Here is a 24,233-nt window from a genome sequence, read left to right as displayed (position 1 = left end):
GTGAGGCTGTTGGACAAGATGATCTCCAAGAGTGCTAACATTCTGTTTTTCTCTGTGTGTATCTTATCTAATGCTTAAAATAGAACCTTCCTTTATTCTCACTTGGAAGTGTCCTTGAAGCAGGCTTTTATGGATGGGCTAGTTAAACAAGTTTCATCTCCATACTTTTAAACCTCTTTAACTTTTAGCAGATCTTACATTACAAATACTCCATGGATGCTTTTTTTTTTATTTTAATTTCATACTATTTTTCATCTGTTGAGGTTAATCTCATTAGCTTTTTACATCAGTTTAATAAAATTACTGATGTTACTGAGAACAGTCTTAGATAGAGGGGATATGGTTTAAAAGAAATTCTCAAAAATATCTGCTGAACTTGATAGCTGGTTTCATATCTATAGTTTTTTTTTATCTCAATATAGTCAAGGCATCATAGAGTTGGAGCTAGAAGGGATCTGAGAGTTCATTAATCATAGTATCATGGACCACAGAGCTGGAAAGGGCTTTAGAGGTCATCAAGTTCAACACCCTTATTTGTTTGAGAGAGAGAAAATTGAGGCCCAAAGAAATTAATTTATTGTTCCGTTATTTTCAGTCACATCCAACTCTTTGTGACAACATTTTGGGATTTTCTTGGCAAACATACTGGAGTGGTTTGGCATTTTCTTCTCTAGCTCATTTTACAGATGAGGAAACTGAGGCAGGCAGAGTTAAGCAACTTGTCCAGGGTCACACACTAGTGTCTGAGGCTTGGATTTGAATTAAGGAACATGTGTCCTTTTGACCTCAGCACCCAACCGTTGGGCCACTTAGCTGCCCAAGAAGTTAATAGCTAGCATTTATATCTTGCTTTGAGGTTTGCAAAATGCTTTACAAATATTATCTCATTTATTCTCACAACAACCCTGGGAGGTAAATGCTGTTATTGATCACATTTTACAGACAAGGGAACTGAGACTAGAGTTGAATTTAGGTCTTCTTGACTGCAGGCCCAATGCTCTATCTACTATACCACCTACCTACCCCTGTATATCACATAAATATAAATTAAATGGCAGAAATTCAGACCCAAGTCCTCTGACCCTGGATCCCCTGTGTCACGATATATATGCTTTCCTTGTCAAACAATGAGCCCTATAATAAGATGCAATCTCCCCTGTTGTTGTTGAAAAAGATCCTCATCCTCAGACTTGATCTCAGACATGGGAGAAAGTCTCTCACCCACAGGTCCATGACTTCAATGTCTTGGAAACTTGCTACAACTTGAATGTTACAACAGCAGTGAAATCATGTTGCTTGAAATGGTTTTTATCTTAGTTATAACTTTTCTCTCTAACCTACTTAAGGGTTAATTCAGTAGGGGAGGAAAAACCCCAACAGACTAATTCCGTCAGTCCCAAATGATTTCCCAATAAGGACCTCTCATTTGAAACATTTTCCCTCTAAATACCCTAGTTAAAATAGCTGACTTAGGAGTTATGCTCTCTAGCTTTGCAAAACTTATGTCTCATTCAGGTATGGTTTCATTTTTGTTCCACTCCCTTTTCCTGTTAATGGAATATGATTTCTTATCAAAGGGAAATAGTGTTTTAAGGAAGTTATTGTTTTCCTTTCTTAGTGGGTGGAATTAGAGTAGATTAAATAAGCTTGAATATAATTGAGAAAACTTAATTTCAGATTTTATTAACATTGCCTAGCCATAAATGGCAATTTAGCACTCTGAGAGTAAAGGTTATTAAAGGTTGAAAGGTAAGGTCTAATCTTTTTGTTTTAACTCTTTTAATTCTAGGGGAAAGGAGAATAACCTTCCAGGGATGATTGATTTGGATCTTAGAAACCACCTAGTCCATCCCTGAACCCTCATTTATTAGATGTGGTAACTGAGGCTGAGGGAGTTGAGATAATTTGCCCAAGATATAAAGTGTCCCAGCAGGGATTCAAACTCAGGTCTTTTGGGCAATATTTAGTGATAAATGACTAAAACAAGAGGAGAAACATTGTCCTGAAATACTCAGACTACTTTTTAGTCTATTTTGTAAGGTTCAAACTGGAAAAAGCTTTTCATGTCACAAGGTATATTGGGGTAATTTTAAAATTCTAGTGAGGATTTTGAAGTTTTCCAAACAAAACCTCACAAGTTCAACCATGTCTCTAATTGTTTTAAGGACATCATGAGGAAAATAACTAGTCTATTGTGCTTAAAGTAATATGAAACCATGGCATCCTTGAAAACCCCAAGATGAGGGTGATGGAGAATGGGATCTAACCTAGAAATGTTGCACTTTATGGTCGGCCAGCCCATGTGTTCTGGAGTGAGGAAGACACTCAGCTATAGAGTTTGGAGAAAATAGAACATACTATATAATCTTTGGCTGCCTGGGCAAATGAACCACACAAGTCATTGAGAAAATACCACATAGGTAAAATTCCCCCCTTTCCTCCCTGACTCCCCAATTCTGTTTTTTTTTTCCTCTGATACTAGAAAAGCGAGCAATTTATTCTCATTAAAACAGTGTAATAGTTCAGCACTCAAATTGTTCTCTCTTCATGCCCATCTTTCTAGGGAGACTAGAGAAAGCTTGAACTTAGAACAGCTGCCCTTTATAACAGAGATAAATGTTATGAAAGTATGTGAAAGGATTTGTTAAAGGACAAGGGTCAAAATATTTCCTATAAATACATCTAAGCACATGGAAGCATGAATGAATGAATGAAGTGAAAAAAGAAACATTTATTAAATGTTTATTTTGTGCTAAGCCCGATAATCTGTAATTCTTCGGGAAAGAAATACAAAAATCATCTGTCTGCCTCTGTCCCCCTGGTGTTTATATTCTAATGGGTGAGACTACTTGCTTAGTAGAGTAGTGACCTGGGAGGGACATTTAGGGGGAGAGGGAATCCCCTGGATAGTGAGTGGGGCCAACTGGGAGTAGATTGACACACCTTATTCAGGAACAATGGTAGAGTTGATTTGATCCTGGTTCCAGAACAGGAGGGGATGTTGTAGAGCAAGCTTTTGATGACAGATTCACATGAATATCCTGATGGTTGAGAATAATATACTTCAATATGCTTTTGTTTTTGTAGTTATGAAAGAAATCATAGCCTGTTTCCTCATCCTTAAAAAGAGGGCAGCAAGTAGGATTTTTGGTAGCAAAAACTTGGAAATAATTTGGTTCCCATGGATAGGGTAATGACCAAACAAATTGTGGTATATGAATATGATTGGATATTTGTACCGTAGCTAAAATATGAGGAATTCAAAGAAACATGGGAGAAGTTTTATGAACTGATGCAGCATGAGGAAATTTGAACCCAGGGAAAATTAGTGATCACACAAATATAAATGCTCAGATCAGTTGCAGTGACCCAGAATAAAAAACACCTCCTCTTGGTAGAAAAGTAGGGGTATCCCTAGTGTGGAATGTTGCACAGGCTTTCAGACCTAATTGCTCTGTGGGTTGGGTTTTGCTTGATTTTTTTCTGTTATAAGAAGATTCAGTTGGGATGGATTTGGGAAATGATTATGATATGAAAAAACCAAATGAATCACTAAAAAATTTTTAGAAGAGACTTTGTATAGTGAAAAGAATGCTTAATCTGTGTCAGTTTCCTTATCTGTAAAATAGCAATGATAATGTTTTTATGACCTTACCAGGTGGTTGTCAGGATCAGATGAGAATATTATGTGAAAATGTTATGTTATAGAAAGCATTATATAAATGTGAATAATAATAGTAGTTATTTAATTACTCACTGCTGCCACATAGCATGTGAATGGTTTATTTTTGCACTGAGAGAGACCCTCTTTCCAGAATGAATAATTTAAGTTCTGGTGCAAGAGACTGGAGATAAAGGTTAGCTGTCACTTCAAACTCTACTTGTTTAAAATTGAACTCATTATCTGGCCCCCTCCCCCAATCAGCTTCCTCTCCAGACTTCCCTATTTCTATTGTATCATTCATTTTCTCATTCAGGTTTGAGAATTCAATTGTCCTTGCCTACTTTCCGCACATCTAGTAGTTACCAAGTTCCTTTTATTCTTGACTTTCAAATTCAGTTTCTTTCCTCTTGTTGAGATTTTTCTTTAAAGTATATTTTCCCCGCCTTTCTCTTTTCCACCATGCTCAAGGCTTTTTTCTCTCTTCTATCTGCCTTCTTGCTAATCTCCTCCATTCCAGAAGGTCCCTGTTGCAATTCATATTGTATAGAGCTGACAAACTAATTGTTGGGAGTCCTGCGACCTCTGACAGGCAAGTCCAGAGAATAGAAAGAGGCTCAGAAGCTGTTATCAAGGGGTTGCACCTATGACCCAGATTCATCACTGTCTAGATTTTTCAGTGTTCTCTGCCTAAGACCTTGGGTAGCTCACAACCCAGCAAACATGATTTCCTGCGGACAAAGCAAAACACAGAGGGCCACAGAGAAAATCGCATAAAAATGGCAGACTCCCAGAACCATACTACCATCAACATTTCACCTGGCCCACCATTTCTTTCTCCTTATGAAACAAATAGCTTGGTAATCAATCAAGGAGCCCTTTGTGGGCTAGGCAGTGACAGCTCGGTGTAGTGAACAGAGTTCTGCATTAGGAGCTAGGAAGACCTGAGGTCAAATCTTGAAACTAACTGTATGATCCCAGGAAAGTTCCTTATTTTCTCCAAGGCTTATTTTTTTTTTATTTGTAAAATGAGGATAATATAACAACTACCTACCATCAAATGAAATAAAAGAAACTTTCAAATCTTAATGCACTATGCAGATACCAGATATTATTACAAAAATTTAACAGTCCCTGGCCTCATGAAGCATACATTCTATCAGTGTAAACAACATGTACACATAAGTATATCTAAAGCAAATATAGGGAGGGAACACTAGCAGCTGGGGGTAGGAGAAAAGATCTCATATAGGATATAGGTGCATGAGCTAAGCTTTCAAGGAAGCTAGATATTTTAAGAGGCAGAGGTAAGGACATAGTGAATTCCAAGTGTACAGGCAGGTTGTGAATTTGTGTGTGTGTGTGACGAGCATACACAAGCGCAGTTTTCAGCCTTTATAAGGGCACAAAAATGAGAAAGTGGGATATCATATGTGAACAGAATACCAGCCCTGGAGTAAGAAAAACTCATCTTCCTGAGTTCAGATCTGGCTTGAGATCCTTACTACGTGTGTAACCTTTGGCAAGTCACTTAATCCTGTTTGCCTCATTTTTCTCATCTGTAAAACGGTGTGGAGAAGGAAATGGCAAACCACTCCAGTATCTTTGCCAAGAAAACCCCAAATGGGGTTACAAAGAGTCTGGCACCATTGAAACGACACATCAACAAGAATATACAAAGACTAATGTGTAAAAAGACCAGGCTATGAAAGACTTTAAAAAAGAGGGGAAGAGAAATAAATGACATTTATATAATACAAACTACTACATTCCAAAAACTGTGCTAAGCACTTTACAAGTGTTATCTCATTTAATTCTCACAAAACCCCATCAAGATAGGTGCTATTATTCACTTTTTACAATTGAGGAAACCAGTTTTGAGTTGACGCAAATGTAAGTTCAGTGACTTGCCCAGGGTCACATAGCTAGTAAGTGTCTAGGGCTGGATAAAGGCCAAAGTGGGGAGTTTATGGTTGATACTAGAGGTGATTGGGAGCTTCTTAGGATGACGATATGGTCAGACCTATGCTTTGGGGATATCACTTTGACAATTGTGTGGTGGAATGGAGAAGTCAGTCTTATTTAGGGAGACTAATTAGGAAGCTGTTTCAGTAGTCCAGGAGTGATGTAACAGCAGTACAAGGGACCAGGCCAGAAGTTTTGGGTTTTTTCTGCTTTTATCAGCTCCTGTAGGTAGCTTCAGAATTGAAGTCTTCTACCTAGGCTGATAGAACTCTCAGTGTTATTTCCTGTAGCTACTACTACTGGTCTCTGCTATTCAGATGATCTGTCTTAGGTTCCTGGTATCATTGTTTGAGACCTGAAAGGGACCTTAGAAGTCATCTAATCCAATTCCCTCATTTTACATATGAGGAACCCACAACCCAGAAGGTTATGTCACTTGTCCAAGGTTGCTAGGTAAGTAGAAGAGCCAGGATTTCAATTTTGGGTCTTTAATTCTAAATTTGTCACTTTTTCTTTTTTATCGAGTCTAGATTCTTCCACTTGTTCTTCAGGGCCTTTCACTTACCTCCCCCTACTCTGCTTATTCAATTTTATGTCTCATTCTTTCCCAATGCACTTTGTTTTGTTTTTTCAGTTAATAGAAATCTATTTTCTCTCCTCACCTGTTTCTCTACCCTCTTCTCCCCCCATTGAAAAAGAAAAAAAATCAAATATGCATTGTCAAGCAAAACAAATTCCCACATTGGCCATGTCCAAAAAAAAAAAATATGTCCCTCTCTTTACCCTGAGTCCATCACCTTTCAATCAGGAAGGCAACAGAGGGTTTTATCATGAGTCCTCTGTAATTGTGGTTAGTCATGGCATCAATCAGAGTTCTTGTTTCTTTCAGAATCACTTGTCTTTACAATGTTGTTGTTATTATATAAATTATTTTCTCAAGTCTACCCACTTTACTCTGCATCAGTTTATACAAGTCTTTCCAGGTTTCTCGGAAATCATTCCTTTCATAATTTTTTTTTCATTACAGTAGTATTCCAATACAACCAGATACCAAAATTTGTCTAGTCATTCTCCATTTGGTAGGCTGTTCTTTGCCTCCACAAAGAGCTGCTATTAATGTTTTTTAAATTATTAATCCTTTTCCTCTTTTTATAAAATATCTTTTCCCCAATTTACTTTTATGCTATTGTAAGACAGTTCCCTGAGAACTGAGAACCAGTCTTAAAACTTGGAAAAGCTAGTTTCAAGTTTTGCCTCTGACAGACACTAGCTATGTGACCAGAGGTAAGCCACTTAACCTCTCATAACCCCCAGGAAACTCTAAGACAATAAAGGCAGACCAGTTACCAGATCCCCTTGGTGGAGAGACTCCCTATACAGGTGAAATTTTACATCTGGACTAAACGACAACTACAAAAATACACACTTCCCCCTCAACTGTCCCACAAATATATAGTGGTCCTTTTAGTAATTATGTTTTCATATTTGTTATTCTTATCATCTTTACACTTGTGGCAGTATTCCAAGGAAAGATGTACACATAGTGTATATGTTTGTGTACCAAAGCTTTGTCAGGCGCCTTCCTTTTTATGTTTAATAAGTGTCTCTATTCAGAAGTCACCCAGATCTTTAAAACAAGTCTTTCTCCTGACCTCTAGTATAACATTACCAATTACCTACTAGACATTTCCAACCAAGTAACTTATAGGTATCTTTAATTTAACATATTCAAAACAGAACTTATTATATTCCCTGCCAAACCCAGAACTTCCCTATTTCTGCCCAGGACACCATCATTTCCCCTGGTTTTCAACCTCGGTTCACTCTCACTTACCCATATATCCAATAAGTGGCTAAATCTTGTCATTGCTGCTTCTACATCTCTCCTATGTGATCTCTCTCTACACCTAGGGCTACCATCTTACCTGGCTTAGTCTCCCATCTCCTCTTGCCTGGACTATTGCAAGAGCTTCCTAACTGGTATCCCGGCCTCATGGTTCCTGCTGCTGCAATCCATCCTACACATAGCTTGCTAAAGTCATTTTCCTAAATGGCCACACAGATCTGTCCCTTCTGTTCTGCACAATAAACTACACTGGCTACCAGTTACCATGAGGATCAAATGCAAACTCCTCGGCTTAGCAGTTTAGGACCTTTTATAATATCGCTCCAACCTACCTGAACAGTCTTATTATATATGACTCCATGGTCCAGCCAAACTGGTTTTCTTGCTTTTCCTCACACAGGACATTCCTGTCTCCCATCTCCCTGCCTTTACCTGGCTATCCCCCATGTTTAGAATGTATCGCTGAGTATCCCTAGCTTTCTTCAGAGCTCAGCTGAAGGATGCTTCCTCACTGAAAGTTTTTCTAAATTTCTTCTACCCAGGTGCTAGTATGTCTCCCTGTTACTTTGTCTATTACATATCTATATGTTGTTGTCCTTCATTCCCAAAGAGGACCATATGTATATGTATATGTGTATGTGTATATGTATGTGTATGTATATGTGTATATGTGTATGTATTTTCTCCTATTGAATATAAATTTCCCAGAACCTAGCCTAGAATCTGGCTTCCTTCTAGTAGTTGCTTAATAAATACTGGTTGATTGATTGATTGCATGATCAGGACAGCCCTCACCTTCCTGTCTTTTTCTCTAAGTTCTGCCTATCTAAAGCAATTATATAAATGTCAGCTGTTTTTATTTTTTCAAAGGCTAGCCCATCTCATCTCTTCCATGAAGGCTGCTGTGATTACTTCCCTCTGAACGTTGCTTGTGGTCTGCAGCACACAGTTCAACACTTAATTATATAGTCTTACACATGCTTTCCAATAATCTGTTCATAGCATAGAATTATCCCAGAATGTCTTCTCTTTGTTGTGGACGCCTTGTTTAGAGCCTCTCCCAGGAAAACAACCCTCTGGTTTCTGTACACATCATCAGAAAGCTGAAACCTTGGGTTTGGCTCTTAGGCACAATCAACAGGGAAAAGGTTCAGTAGAGATCTGTTGTATTAATGACATCTGTTTGGCTTCTTGTGTAGTGGGCTAGTGTTAGATGGAGGGAAAGTTGTGAAATTTGTCTTTGTTGCTCTCTCACTTCCCTTTCTGTTCCCTTCTATCCTCCAGAGCTCCTAACGTCAGCCTTCCACTCAAGAATACCCACCCCTAAATTGCCCTGAAGTACTCTAGAATGTAATCTCCCTTCTCTGTTGGTCCTCAGTACTTTTTCATTCAGAAAACTTCAAATTAAATCAGCGTAGATAACTGATAAAGAGGAGGACCCATTTCCCCCATCTCTCCCCCTCCAAGTGTTTCCTCATTAATGCAAAAGAATTGGTCATTGGGAGAATTTCAGGCTTTCTAGGAGAGAGATTTTGGGGTAGGGATTCCTCATAAATTGTAATGGTCTACTTTGTCAGTGTATAAGGCACCTACCCTCCCCCCCCTTTCCCTTGCACCAGGAGGAAGGATCAAGTGGGACTGTTTGTGGCTCTTGTCTGCCACAGTGAGGAGGGAAAAAAGGAGTTAATAGGTCTAAAAGCTGCTCTGAGGCTTCTTTCAAAACATGGATTCTGAGGGACACAGGTAGCTGGTCCTCCCTGACTCCCTGGCAGTGGGTATGGTACCCATAAACTAGGTATTCTGAGAGGTCCCAAGTATTGGGAATGAGGTCAACATTGGTGAATACTGGAATCCTGTGACAAATTTGTGTGATGGCTGGACTACCCCCTTACCTCAGCCTTAGAAATAGCTTGATTGTTGAACGTTGGGGCACTGAGAGGCCTGGCAGTGGGAGATTTTCTTATCCTTTGTGTTAGACAGGGAAGCAGTGCAGTGGTAGTCATGGAACGAGGAGAAGAAGGTAAAAGTGTAACAATCCCTTTTAGTTAGTTTAGTTTGCTGAACAGAGATGAATTTTCTTCTTTGCTACGTAAGGGACACAGAAGGGGAAAGTGTGTGTGTGTGTGTGTGTGTGTGTGTGTGTGTGTGTTGGAGGAAAAGAAGCTTTTATTATTAAGCTTTAGGTTCAGACACAAGAAGCCTAGCTCTGGTTAGAAGGTCCAAGTGATGAAGCCAAAGAGATCTTCAGATCAATCTAATTGACTCAGGCATCTCATGGAAGAATGAAAAGGAGATTATCATAGCAGCAACTATTCAATTGAGGGAGGAGAGTGCACAGTCCCAGGTTCTCAGGGCATTTAGGCGATAGATACGTCACCAGTAAAACTGGGAAGTCCAGTTTCTTGAGAGCCTAAGGTCTTCAAAGGATAGAACCTCAGAGTAGCTTTCTCTTGTATACTTTACTCTTCCCTCCCTTCCTCTAGATACCATGCATATTTGGTTTGGCTGTGTAAAAAGTATAATCATTTCCTAGAACTGTTTGTCATTTATATCTCATTACCAGGTAGTGCAATAGCAATTATGCCCATCATTAAATCGCTGTCTGATTAACTTTTATGTGTCTTATTTGATTACAACACAATTTTATACCTATTTGGCCCAGTCTTTAGAGTTTGTGGCTTGTACAGGGTGTCCCAAAATTCTCAGTTTAAGATCTATTACTTTAAAACTTTGCTGAGACTTTTGGGATACCTTGATCTATCACAATTCCTCAGGAAAAAAAATAGTAGAAAGCTGAGTTTTTGTTTTTCCCTTGCACATATGATACTCATATCTCATCGGCTAGGTAATAAAAGCTCCTTGATGGCAAAGAAGATCTTATATTTTTGCATTCAACATTGAGTCCAGCAAGTACTGAACACGTAGCTCAATAATACCTTATTAATTGATTTGTCCAGGAGCTATATAAAGAAAATAATCAGAGCTGACATCTGTAGAAAGCTTTTCTCTTAACCTTGTGCTAGGCAGGTCATCCTAGAATTATTATCTCTATTTTATAGATAATGAAAATGAGATCTTGTAGCAGCAAGCACCCCAAGCATCCTCAAGGTAGCTGCCCATACAGGTTCTTGGATCTGCTTTGTTAAAGGAAAGCAACTCAAGATAGGTTAACAAGCTTACTTTAATCAGTCAGACATATATTGTTTACCTCGTTCAGGGGGAAAAGGTCAGCACCCCGAACTTCAAAGTATACAGGCAGAAGTATCAAGACAGAAACAGATCAAGTAGACAGCTTTCCAAACTGTCCAACCATTACATCCATACCAAATCAACATCTGGGTTTCAACATCTGTTTTTCAAAGCCAGGGGGAGCTCTGGACAACAGCTTCCCAGAATCCATATCAAATCACAGCACACTTCTCAAAGTGAGCCCCAAAACAAAGCCTCACATCAGGGCTTATATAGCCTTCTTCTGGCTCAGAGAATGTAACAATCTTTTGGACCCACTGGCCAATCAAGAAGTATCTACTGAAAAACAAGCCTCCCACCCTAGGCTCCAGGTGCACTTTAGCCTAAGGGGCAAGGAAGATCTTTAAATTTACATTCCCATTACAGATCTTTGGAGGTTTAGTGACTTGCCCATAGTTACACAACTAATATTCATGTTGTCTTCACCATACCTCTTAGTAAATGCTAACCTAATTGACATTTCAGGGAAATGCTGATAGTTGGGTATGTGTGTGTGTGTGGGGGGGGGGGTGAGGATGGGGAGGGAAGCATTAAAGTAGAAGAAAACTATTTAGCTAACCATTGGGATTTATTTCATTACAACTTCTTTGTATCATTCTGGCAAACTTGTATATCTTTAAAAACCATTTTCTCCTTCATTTGTCATTATCTTTAAAACAAACAAAAAACTCAACCCTAATAATCCTCTATCTAATCATAATCTTTTATCATTCCATCTTTCCCAATTCCTTGTAGCTCCTAACCTTGTTCTTCATCATTTTCTTAACCTCTAATCCCCCCACTACTCAGTTTTTTCCTAGGCTGTCACCCATTACGCCCTACTCCCTTCTCCTTGACTCCTAAACTGGTAAGCCAGTTCAATTTTGTATTAAACTCTTTTCTCAAGTCTCTTGTCCTCCTTATCATTGTCCTGCCAAACTATGTCTTTTGATTACTCCAAACATCCCCTGTATTTGCTTCTGTTCACATACTACTCAACCAAACTAAAAATAATCATGAAGCCATGCTGACTGGGGCCACTACAGATTTATGTTACATAATCTCAACTGGGGCCTCAGCATAGCAAGGCAAGCCTTTTACAACTCCTTGATTGAATGACTATCTTACTCAACATAGCAGCTTTTCTAAATATTTTCCTATCTTCTCAGAGTTGCCATAACTCTCCCTCCTCCAGTCCTCTCAGCTAAGAACCTTGCCTCATATATCACTGAAAAAAACTGAGGCCATTCTCTGAGAGCTCCTTCTTCTCCTTCACTTCACATTTCCTTCTCATGCCTTCTCCCCTGTTTCACAGGAAGAAGTGATTGTCCTTACCAAGACATACCCCTCGATATGTCATTATCTTTTTAATAAAGTAATGTAATTAAATGATATATTCATCAGAGAATTTCCATGATCAGATGCAAAGCCAAGTTCAGTTGCAGTTCAGTTGCAGTTAGAGGACTTTTCATCTGGGCCAGGGCTTGCATCATTGTATGTAGGTAACTCCTTACAACTTCTTTCTACCAGAGCAGATCAGTGATTGATCAGTAGTTTAGAGAATTTTCTGAAGCACTAAGAGCTTTGGTAACTTGCCCTGGATGTTAGAGCCCAAATGTGTCAGAGGCCAACCTTGAGCTCTGTTTTTTTGATCTCTTAGGCCAGTCCTTTATCATACCATCCTTCTCTCTATTGGCCAGAGCACTAGATTGAGGAAAAGGAGATCCAACTAAGGGTTTGCTTCAGTTACCTAATTTTTTTTTTTTTTAAGCAATCGGGGTTAAGTAACTTGCTCAAGGTTACACGGCCTGGTGTTTCTGGGTGGGTGCTAAGTGTCTGAGCCCGGATTTGATCCCCAGGTCATTCTGACACTGGGGCCAGTGCTCTTACTCTCTGAGCCACCTGGCCGCCCCTATTTCAGTTATCTAATGTCTGAAATTAGAGTGACACATATCACCTGGAGAGAATACTATAAAAAAAAATAGAAAAGAAGGTCAAGGCACCTTTTTTAAAAAATGCAGAGAATAGGAGAAAGGCCTGGAAGAAGCACAGACAAGTGCTTTGAAAGCTACAAGTTAAACTTATTATATACTTTAAAAGAAAGACAAACTGAACATAGTAGAGATCTATGTATTTTTTCATGTATAATCCTCTGTGAGGCAAATGGAAATGCTCGCTCTATTTGGTGTTTTAACTTCAGAATAAAAATAAAATAAAAAAAAAAAGAATATGGTGGCTTAACCTATCAATCCTTAGCAAGGAATTCATGAGCAAGAAATGTATACTTCAAGAAATCTGTGTATCTTCCTCACTCTTCTAATCCTTTTCTTTTTTCATACAGGTGATGGATGTGGGCACATGGTGACTTACCAAGATAGCGGCACGTTGGCATCTAAGAATTATCCAGGGACTTACCCCAATCACACCATATGTGAAAGGACCCTCACAGTTCCTCAAGGCAAAAGACTGATTTTGAGACTCGCCGATGTGAACATTGAATCTCAGACATGTGAATCCAACTTCTTGTTCTTCATTAGCTCCTCAGCCCAATATGGTACGTACATTAAATCTGGGTTCATGTGTTGTAGGGAAAAAACAAGGAAAACTGAATCCTATCACTAGTTTAATTTAATTCAATTCAATAAGCATTTCTTCCCTACCTCCTTAATGCCAGGCACCATTTTAGGTGCTAAGGATACCCATGGAGAGGTTGAGAAATTCTCTAATGGGAGCTCTTGGAGAGATGTACATGTCAGGAGAGGTCATGACTGTGGGTTAGAGATGGAAGGGCAAATTGAAAGCAGAGAAATGTATTGGTGGCATGCCAAGGAAACTGCTGATAGCAGCTTTAACTTTCTAAAGTATACCTTTAGTTTTTATAACTTGGTAGCCTCACTTAGTGTACACAGCCAATCAGCGGTATTCTGCAGCAGCTAAGTAACATCTTTCACTGGAGGGGGGAGAGTAGAGAAAGGGGGAATCATTCAGGCAAGAAAGAAGGGGGATTCTGTGGGCGTATTTCCCATACAGCTAGTAGAATGTGTTATCTTAATGAGAAGATATTCCCTGTTCAAGGGCAAGAGACAAGTAGAGGTGACCAAATACTTTCACAATTGTGAAAGAAGTCCTTTTAGAATCTGGAAAGACTTATATGAACTGATGCTGAATGAAGTGAGCAGAACCAGGGGAATACAGTACACAGTAACAGGCACAGGGTGCAATGACTGATTTTGATAGACTTAGCCCTTCTCAGCAATGCAAGGACATAAAACAATTCCAAAGAACTCTTGATGGAAAATGCCATCCACGTCCAGAGAAAGAACTTTGGAGACTGAATGCAGTGAAACAGACTATTTTCTTTTTTTTTTTTTGTTACTTTCTCATGGTTTCTCCCATTTATTATAATTCTTCTATGCAACATGACTAATGTGAAAATGTATTTAATAGGAATGTACATGTAGAGCCTATATCAGAATGCATGCTGTCTTGGGGAGCAACGGGCGAGAAAATTTAAAACTTATGAAAGTGAATGTTGAAGACTGAAGATAAATTAACTAATTAAAAAAAGAAGGCCTTTTAGACAAACTATCAGGTTGAGGTAACCATTTAGACAAGAATACACATACCTCTTGTTGAAGGACAATAAATAGATCTGATTGTGGATGAGACCACCTACATTATATAGTTCATTACATTTTATTTCTGTTTACTTTCCACTATTTGTCCACCAGAAGGTTGAGGGATTTCTACATTGTTAGCCCATCAAGATTGGTGGAACCTATTTTTCCTTCACAAAGACAAAAACAAAACAAGGCCTGCCTACAAGGAGTTTACATTCTCTCAGTAGGCTACAAAAGGGTAGAAAAAGAAATTGGTGTAAGCCAGGGTTCTGAATTGGTTTTTTGTCATGAACCCCTTTGACAGTCTGTTGAAATATCACCAAACCTTCTTAGAATAATATTTTTAGATGTGTAAAATACATAGGATTATAAAGGAAACCAAAAATTACTAAAAAAAAAAAAGTATTTTTCCCATCCAAGTTATAGACCCCCTGAAATCCTTCTAATCCTTCTATGTATTACAGATTGAGTCATTTAGTAAGCTATATAAGTAACTGGACTAGAAACATTTAGTTCATAGGGTGAATGGTCAAATGCAATAAAGCAATACCCTAATGTATTTCTCAGTTGCTTTATTTTGTGTTTATGTATTTGTAGGTAAGAGAATTTGGTTATAATATCTGTAAATATAGAAACTTCCAAAATTTGCATTTCTTATAAATATAATAACCGAGTATAACCTCATTCCCTTGATCCTTGTGGATGAACTCTGACAGTGGTGCCAAAAAGAACTAGATCCTATGTAACCTGTGACTCTTGGATGCTAAAGCAGTGAAATCAGCCTCCTCTCTCTATAATCAGCCAGGCCCCAGGACTCCACAGACCCCTACCTTGACCACTACCCAAATAACTGCATTTACCTATCTCTCTTCCCTTCTCCAACTTTTACTGTGAAGAGTGACAATCTTCTGATTCCATTCAGAATCCCAGTGATTCTAAGTTGCAGTCTACTTAGAGTGAAGATTCTTTCTCTGGCCACCACTCCCTGATTCCTCATGCCAATCCTTGTCAACCCCATCCCTCTTCTGTTCCTACTCCACTCCACCTTATACCTTCTATTATATCCACCACAACCTCCATTTCATTGATAACAAACCACTCTTCATATTAGACCTGTGCCCTCCCTCCAGAATCATCTTTGTATATATTTTATATTTATTTTTCTATATATTTCCCATCTCCCACCACTCACTACCTCCCCCCAAGTATAAAAAGGTCCTTGAGGGGAGGACCTCTGGAATCCTGTTGTTTTATTCTTGTCTTTGTATTATGTCTGGCTTGTAGCTGCTAATAAAGGCTTCTTGAGAAATTGATGAGAAATACTATAATTGAATTTGAAACTCTAACCTACATTCTGTAGACAGGTTCCTAGGAGTCCTGAGGTGTACTAAGGCACTTAGCATATGTTTGCTAAATTTAAATTTAAAGGATTAAGGGAATCCTTTTTACATTTGCATAATTAATGTAAAATTGTATTTTATATTACATTTACAGAGTTGAGTGAAATGACATATATTTCACTCAGCTCTATAAAACTGTCATTGTTTGTTATGTAGAAGCTGTTAACAATCCTTATTCTCAGACATAGGGACTACGTGTTTACTAATAAAACTTGACAGGCCTTCCTTTTGTTCTTGGCCCAGAAAGTTGATTTCTGTCCTGTTGAGTTCTCCCACACTCTGCAGGCCCAGACCAGTGATGAGCATATTCAGTTACTGAAATTTTCCCAGACAGATACCATGGAAAAAAAAATCCCTTAAGATTTTTATCCCAGGGTACTTTTTGTCTCTGTTAATGACAGGCTGCTTAATTACTCCTGCAAAGAGCTTCAAGTAGTTGGAAACTTATAAGGATGATGTTTTCTTTTGGGCTGCATCTCCCATTTGTGTTAAGTTGAAAACTCAGAAATCTGGGAATGCTTGAGGCTTCTGGGGCCAATTTGCTATTTAGTACTTCTCATCATCAAATGTTTATGAGCTTACTAAGAAATGCTCTAAGAACATTAGCTAGGAAAATAGCTCCTATTTCTAGAGAAGTGTTTGCATGTCAGAGCTTAGATGGAAGTAGAAATTGTAAGGTAGGGTGCCTCAGGGTCAGATCATGTCTCCTTTGGGAAAGCCTCCTTCCTCTCTTTTCCAGCCATGAGTAATTAATTAATTTTCATTTGCTGACAAAGTGGCAGGTATAATCTTCCTTAGCGGCCATCATATTACCCAAGGCAGTGTGGGTGGAGTGAGAGTAACCAGAATGGCCAGGTCACACACTGTTAGGCAGGTTTCTGAGGTGAGTAATGACTCTGGGAGCTTTGAATTATGTGGATAAAGATGGTGGGAAATACTCTAGTATATGTAAATAGAGAAAGGCACAGATTAACATGTGCCATATGTGCTAGGTTTCAAAATAAACATTCATCTTATGATAAATGATAAAATTTCTGAATTCCTGAAGTCTGGGGCCTAAGATGCTTCCAGTAAATATGTAATAGAACTATAATTCACTTGCAGCAATAAAAGCTAGTAATTAATTGTTAATCTTTCTCAGGTTCCATAGCTTCAAAGATTTGTCATTAATGAAGGGAAAAAATGATCAGACCTCTCTCAAGTAGGTTTTTTGCTTGATGAGAGTCATTTAAGCTTATCTTTTTCCATCCTTTACAGAAGAAAATGTCCAGCATTTTTCAGAACTGTTCCATTTTTGTGGCTACTACAAAGGTTACCTTCATATCAAAGATTAATTTCACCAATATTTAAAATTTTTTGGCAAAGTGTCTCTTGTTGCTGTGTGTTACACAGTAATGAGTCTTGATTGACATATCCTCTGAGGTCAGAGCTTTTGACAAAGTCATCCTGGGGGTGAGGAGTGGGTTGAGAGAAGTTCTAGATTTATTAGCACTGAGTTCTCAGATGCAACATATCCCAGGGGGAAACAATAGCGATACTGTCTTAGGTATAGATAGCTCTTGGGGGTAGATCAGAACATAGACCTGGCTCCTCATTCCTAGAGCTCTCATGCCTCTGTTACCTAATAAACAACAACAACAATAACAATAATAATCGATTTTTTTTATATAACACCTACTGCAGACACTGTGCTAAGTGCTTTACAAACAGTATTTCATTTTATCCTCACAACAACCCAGAGAAGTAGGTGCTCTTATCTCTTCCTTAAAGTTGAGGAAACTGAGGCAAATAGGTTAAATTATTTGCTCAAGGTCACATAACTAGTAAGAGTAGATTTGAACTCAGATCTTCTTGACTTCAGGACCAGCGTTCTATCTATTGTATCACTCACTGCCTTGTTAGCTATATCACCTGGCAGCAGGATCAGCACCCTCTAGGCTATAGACAATTTCCTGCTCTGTGTCCCTGGGTAGAGACTTGTCCTGAGGGAGGTTTTAGAGCCTGTGAGCCTGTAGAGGTAACATTTCATCTGGAGGGAGGAGAGAAAGAATTCATCTTCTAGAATCTATCACTGTGTTTCACAGAATTCCTACTTCGGTAAGTTTTTGTGACAGCAAAGAGTGGTGTTATAACATGTCTTTTTTTGTTGTTAATTAGAAGTATTACTGTATTCAGTTTGCTTTTGGTTAGCCAGTTCCCAAATATTTATTTGATAAAACTTTGACATTTTAAAAAATCAAGAGAGCTATTACATGGGAGGCTTGATCAATTTGTTTGTATGTGTGTATGTTCGTATGTATATATCATATTTCTATTAACTAAGCTCTGCAAAGGTTCATCAGTGAATAGATTGAGAAGAGGCATTTTTTTTAACCATATCACTGTGCAGCTTATTTTTAAAAAATTTCACCCCATGTCAGCATTATTTTGTAACTCTTGGCTTACGTACTGAAGGCACTTTTGTAATTCACATTCCTAACAACAGAATGCACTATCGACAATTTTGACCACCCACACAGGCTTCACAGCAGTCGGTCAGAACTTGCATTTGCTCTCTCCTGTTATTGGGAACAATGGGGAGTATGAAGCAGACACGCTGGATTATTGCCATTTTATCATTTGCTGTTTCTTAGAATCCTACCAGATGGATGTTCTTTAATATCTGAAAGAGGAGAGGACACAAAATACTTGGAACAAATCAGAAAAGATACAAAGGAAGTTTCAATAACCTGTAAACCTTCATTCCCTTCTCTACAAAGTCTAAAATCTTGGAGAATAATCTCGGCATATATTGAGAGCATTCTTGATGAAGTTTTATGACAAGAGGGAATAAATAGCCAGTCTTTAGCAAATGCTTTTCTATAGTGAATCTCATGTTTATAGTTATTTTGCTTGTGCTTGTTCAGTTGTTTAAGTCCTGTCCAACAGTTCATGACACTAATTGAGGTTTTCTTGGCAAAGATACTGGGATGGTTTGCTTTTTCCTTCTCCAGCTCATTTTACAGATGAGGAAACTGAGGCAAACAGGGTTAAATGACTTGCCCAGGGTCACATAACTAGTGAGTGTCTGAGGCCATATTTGAACTCATAAAAATGAGTCGTTCTGACTCTAGACCCAATGCTCTATCTACTTTGCCATCTAGCGGACTGTATACAGAGGATATAAGATTCCTCTGTAATTAGGGTCTGTTGACAATGAAAAAGTATTTCATTTCATTTCATGTGATCAAAGAATTATAGATATAGATATGGAAAAGACTTTAGAGGCCAGCTTGTCTAATCCCTCGTTTCACAGCTGAGTAGACTGAACCCCCGGAAGGCCAGGTAAATAGAAAGAGGTAGGATTTGAACCAATGTCCTCTGACAGGGCCAGTACTCTTTCCATTAAAGGTCCTTATCCTATAAGTTGTTTTCCATGCATATGTGAAAATCTCTTGAAAGGTTTAACAACAGAAAACACCTTGTTTCATTGCCCTCTGGTTTATTAATACCAAAAGTTATGTTTTATAACTTTATAATATGGGGGTGGGTGCATGCTCACCAAAGTTGTTTCCCACTGTCATGGAGGAAGGTCCTGCTCAGTAGCCAGACTGAAGAAGAATTTCCTTTATGTGCAAAGTCCTTCAGAAGCTCCTGTTTGTGGATGTCATTGTGTTAATTGCTTCAAATCCTAGAATATTGCACAGCCTTCTCTATGGAACCCAAAATCACGTCTAACTATGCACATAAAGAAACAATCGCTTGTCCAGACTGTGGATGGATGGATGGTTGGGTGCATAATCCATGGAGCTGGTTCATCACTACCAATGTTTTAGGCAATGACCCAAGCCCAGGATTAAATAGGAAGAGGAGAATAGGCCAAATTGCTTTTTGGAAATTGTACAGTGCTTTCAGTGACCTTAAGTTTCTCACCTGGGCACACAGGATAGAGTATCCAATGCAAAGTTACAGGGAAGTATTCTGAGTGAGAAACTAGGACAATGATCACAGAAGTGAGGGAAGAGGAATATGATGACAGAGTGCCTGCCTTCATGGAACTTACATTCTAATAGAAGGAGACAGAGTGGTGGCTAAGGAAGGGAATGTGGGGCCAGATGTGGGGGAAGGGTCATAGAAATGGTGAATGGAGCCATAAGGACATCATGCCCTTTCCACAAGCAATGATTGCATCGATTTGGATTTGATTACTCTACCTAGAGAAAGAAATTCAATGCAGATTTCAAGAGGGAAGGGGAGAACTGTGGACAGGAGGGTATGTGGCTGAAGCAAGGCAGATGTCAGGAAGTCTCAAGATAGCAGGTGTGGACAGATGTGAAGTATGGTCTGGGCCAGCCAGATATAGTTAGTTAGGGGGTTTTTCACTCACTCACTAGCCATGTAAGTTCAACTGTGGGGCATATTTCCAAACTAAGTGGATAAACTCAGCCAGGCATGTTTTTGGGACCAATGATGCCATTGGGTAGTGATGTTGGAGGAACAAAACAGCAGCAGGGCAGGTAGCAAGATGTCCAGGGTGGCTGACAGTGAAGTGTGACCTGGAAACAGCCTGCTGTAAGTAGATGGTTAGGCATAGATCATCATGACCCATCCATGTCTTTTTGCTTAACCATCTACAGCAGGCTCTTCCTAGATCACAGTTCACAGTCATCCACCCTGGACATCTCGCCTCTGGTCCTGCTGTTTTAGTAACTTAAAATGGCACTAAGACTTTTAAAACATTCTGCATTTTCTCAATTTGTATTGAGACTGTATTGTATTGTATTGTACTGTATTTTCTCAATCCATTAGGCGGTAGGTAGCCTATGTCTACAGTATTATTGAATGATATAACTTGTTCTTCTGGTTCTGCTCACTTCACTCAGCATTGCTTCATACAAGTTTTCCCAGGTTTCTTTGAAACCATTCACTTCATCATTTCTTACAGCATAATATTATTCCGTTTTACTCACGTACCATAATTTGTTCAGCCATTCCCCATTTGATAGACACCCCCTTAAGATTCTGGTCCTTTGCCTCCACAAAAAGAGCTGCTATAAATATTTTTATGCATAGGAGTCCTTTTCTTTCTTTGATCTCATTGGAGTAGAGGCCTACCGTGTTTCCCCAATAATAAGACCTATCCCGAAAATAAGCCCTCCCCTTACTGTGTAAGATTCCTCTAAAATCAGCCCTCCCCCGAAAATAAGCCCTATTGAGATTGCTACTGTAGTGAAGGTGATCCCCTGCGCTACATGCTACATTACGGTACCCTCTGTATGCACCGCACCCCCCCCCGGTGAAATGCACGCCGCGCTCCGAGCTGCATCCAATCAGAGCTGCAGCAGTGAGCGCGTCATCCTGTTCTTCCCCAGTGATTTGCTTATTGAATAAAGGTACATTTTTTTGTTCACATTTACCTGTTTATTAAAATTGCTGTCAATGTTCATTAAAATAAGCCCTCCCCTGAAAATAAGCCCTCTGGTGTTTTTCTGTCCAAAAAAATTAATAAGACAGTGTCTTATTATCAGGGAAACACGGTAGTAGTGGTATCTCTGAGTCAAACAGTTTTGAACAGTATTTTTTTAAATCATGTCAATTAATACATTGCCAAGAAAATAGATATTTGAGAGGATATTTTTTTCTCATGTAAATCCAGTGCCTAAAGCCAGGGGTACACAAACAACCTTCCATGGCTTGGTAGTCAATGCCTTTTTACCACAATTAAAAGAATCCTAGATCTTATTTTAGAGACACCCCTTCAAAAGAAGATTATTTCACTGTTTTTGAGAGAGCTAAGTTATAACCGAACAAGACAATGATCTTTCTCTATTCTTATTTATTGTCAAATTAAATGACATATTGGTTATATGTGCATTATCTATACAGAGAAATATTCTAATTGTGTGTTGCCTTGTTACCTTTCTGAGGTATGGCTATAATTACATTCTAATTTTTTAGCTGTGATGATTTTTGCAGCTGGCAGTAAAAAAACCAATATGCTTCAAATGTGATGGAATAATTTTATTCAAAAGGACAACGAAGAAGATTCTCACATTTGAATTTATCAGTTATATATTGGATTCCTTTCTCAGGAAGTGCTGAAGTAGAATAAGCCAATTTTTTTGTTTATCTAAAATTAGCTTCAAAAGGATCTGAAAGTATGGAACCCATTCTGTGGGTGATTTTTTAAAAAAAGAGATCAAGATGAAAGAGATATGGGACAGCAGAATTTTAAGCAGATGAGTCAGGCCCATTCATTATAAATAATTTCATCTAATTTTGCTTTGAGCTCTGTATCCATATAATATATATGATGGCTAGTATGGATGAAGAACATTAAGGATAAGTTCAAAGTGAGAGAATAATAAACTTGATTTAGCCATCCAAAGTTCTTATATAACTTTAACCAAATTCACCAGGATTTTGAAGGATAAAACCAAAGATGTGTATTTCATCTTGAAATCTAATCCTACAGGGATCCAATACTGACTTGGTCAGTATTGATTCCCAGCTCATTTCTCTTTGTGTACATTCCTATGTTTTTATATCGAAGATGTAAAAATTTAAAATGAGATTTACAATGTTGATGAGTGGTAGTCTCTTCCTGAAGAATATAAGCTCTTAGAGGTTTGCCATTTTGGTGTTTTGGCCTTTAACCTTCACTTAAAGATATCATGTCTGGGGGCAGCTAGGTGGTGCAGTGAATAGAGCTCCAGCCCTGGAGTCAGGAGGACCTATGTTTGAATCTGGCCTCAGACACTGAACACAAGAAACTAGCCGTGTGACCTTGGGCAAGTCACTTAACTCCAATTGCCCTACCTTCCCTCCTCCAAAAAGAAAAAAAAAGAAGGAAAAAAAGATATTATGTATGTATGTATGATACTACAATTTTAAAGAAGTTTAAAATCATATTTGAGGCAATTAAAAAAAATCACAATGTACATGTGAAGCCAGTGAGGTAGCAAGTGAACAGAACTAAATAGTAATCCACCTTCAGGAAGGAATTGCCTATCATTTCTTCTCCTTGTTCTTTCAAACAAAGAATGAATTATAAGTACTTGACTGCAAATATCAAGGGAAATTAGGAGAATGCCACAGGTTTGCTACAGGAGAGTACCACCCTGTAGTTTCCTATAATCCTCATTGGCATAGATGAGGTAGCAAGCAAGGATTTAACTTTCTTACTCTATAATACATGTTTTCAGGAACATAGTAATAATTTTAGAATGCTGAAAAGAAGACACTGAAGACATATGGCCCATATGCATAGAGACATATGCTTGCCAAAATATCAGTTTTCTAATGAGCTATACATATACTCATCTGAGCAAATTTCACCTTGTCTACATTCAATTTTACCTCACAGCTCATTACAGCAACCAATTATCACCAGTCTCTGCCTCTCCAGAATATTCTCTCCAGGTTTTACTTTCTAACTCCTTTAACATAATTGACCCTTATTCTCACTCATTTTCTCATCCCTGCCTTAGGTCGCTCTCATTTTTCTTCCTTTGCAGTTAGCCAAAGTGCTGTTAGCTAAATTATCTTTTTTTTGCTTGACACTCCATATCTATCACCCTCTCCTTAAAACCCTTCACTGCTCTTCATAATCTTTTCCATTAGCACTCCATTAGCTCACCCTCAGTTTTCTAGTTCTCCCTCAAATCATCTGGAACTTCCTAATCTATCTTCTCTTTTGATACTCCTCCTTCCCTTATTCTTCATTCCGTTTGGACAGCTCTCTTTTCTATTGTAAGCTTCTTGAGAACTAGAATTGTGTTTTTAACTTGTTTGTTCATGTCTCTAGGGCATAGAATATAAAGTAAGTGCTTAATAAATGCTTTTTGATTGGTTGATTTCTGACTTACAGGGATCTCAGGGTTTAGATGAGAATCAACTCAGAGTTTCATTTCTATCATTAGGTTAAGGTGTCAGTAAGCATTTATTGAGTCTGTTATGGAATGGAGTACTCTATTTTTTTGTTGTTGGGGTTTTTTTTTGCCTTTTTTGGAAGGCAATTGGGGTTAAGGGACTTGCCCAAGGTCACATGGCTAGTTTTTGTGTTAAGTGTCTAAGGCCAGATTTGAACTCAGGACCTCCTGACTCCAGGGCCGGTGCTCTATTCACTGCACTACCTAGCTGCCCCTTGGAATGGGCACTCTGATAAGCACTAGGGTTATAAGCACAAGCAAAAAGGACAGTCCCTGTCCTCAAGAAGTTTACATTTAATGGAGGCATCACAGACCTGAAACCCTGCTGACCTTATATATGTGGTGAATATAGCATTGTGTTCATTGTGTTTAAATGGTTTTGTAGTATAACTTCTCACATACTGCCTGACATAACGATCTGATCCAAACCCACTAAATACTTTAAACTTTTTTCTTGATTACATGTAAACAAATATTTTTAACATTCTTTTTTAAAATGTGGAGTTACAAATTTTCTCCCTTCCCCACTTCACATGGAGAAAGCAAGCAGTTTATTATAGGTTATACATGTTCAGTCTTGCAAAATATTTTCTCATTAGTCAC

General features: G+C 38.5%; 1 protein-coding gene across 3 annotated transcripts in view; it reads left to right on the top strand.

Annotated features, from left to right (window-relative positions):
• Nucleotides 1-24,233, top strand: part of DCBLD1 (discoidin, CUB and LCCL domain containing 1) — a 114,847-nt gene that overhangs the window by 23,166 nt on the left and 67,448 nt on the right. For all 3 annotated transcript variants that reach the window (XM_069076979.1, XM_069076978.1, XM_069076980.1), the window contains exon 2: nucleotides 13,042-13,254. In XM_069076979.1, coding sequence (XP_068933080.1) covers nucleotides 13,042-13,254 — 213 coding nt within the window. The remainder of the gene's footprint in view (nucleotides 1-13,041; nucleotides 13,255-24,233) is intronic.

This window comes from Petaurus breviceps, unplaced genomic scaffold, assembly GCF_028583685.1.
Source record: "Petaurus breviceps papuanus isolate PSGF00001 unplaced genomic scaffold, PetGlider_PUasm1.0 90977, whole genome shotgun sequence".
In the NCBI taxonomy this organism is placed as follows: Eukaryota; Metazoa; Chordata; class Mammalia; order Diprotodontia; family Petauridae; genus Petaurus; species Petaurus breviceps.
Note: the sequence above shows the minus strand (reverse complement) of the source record. Positions and strands in the feature narration are given on the sequence as shown.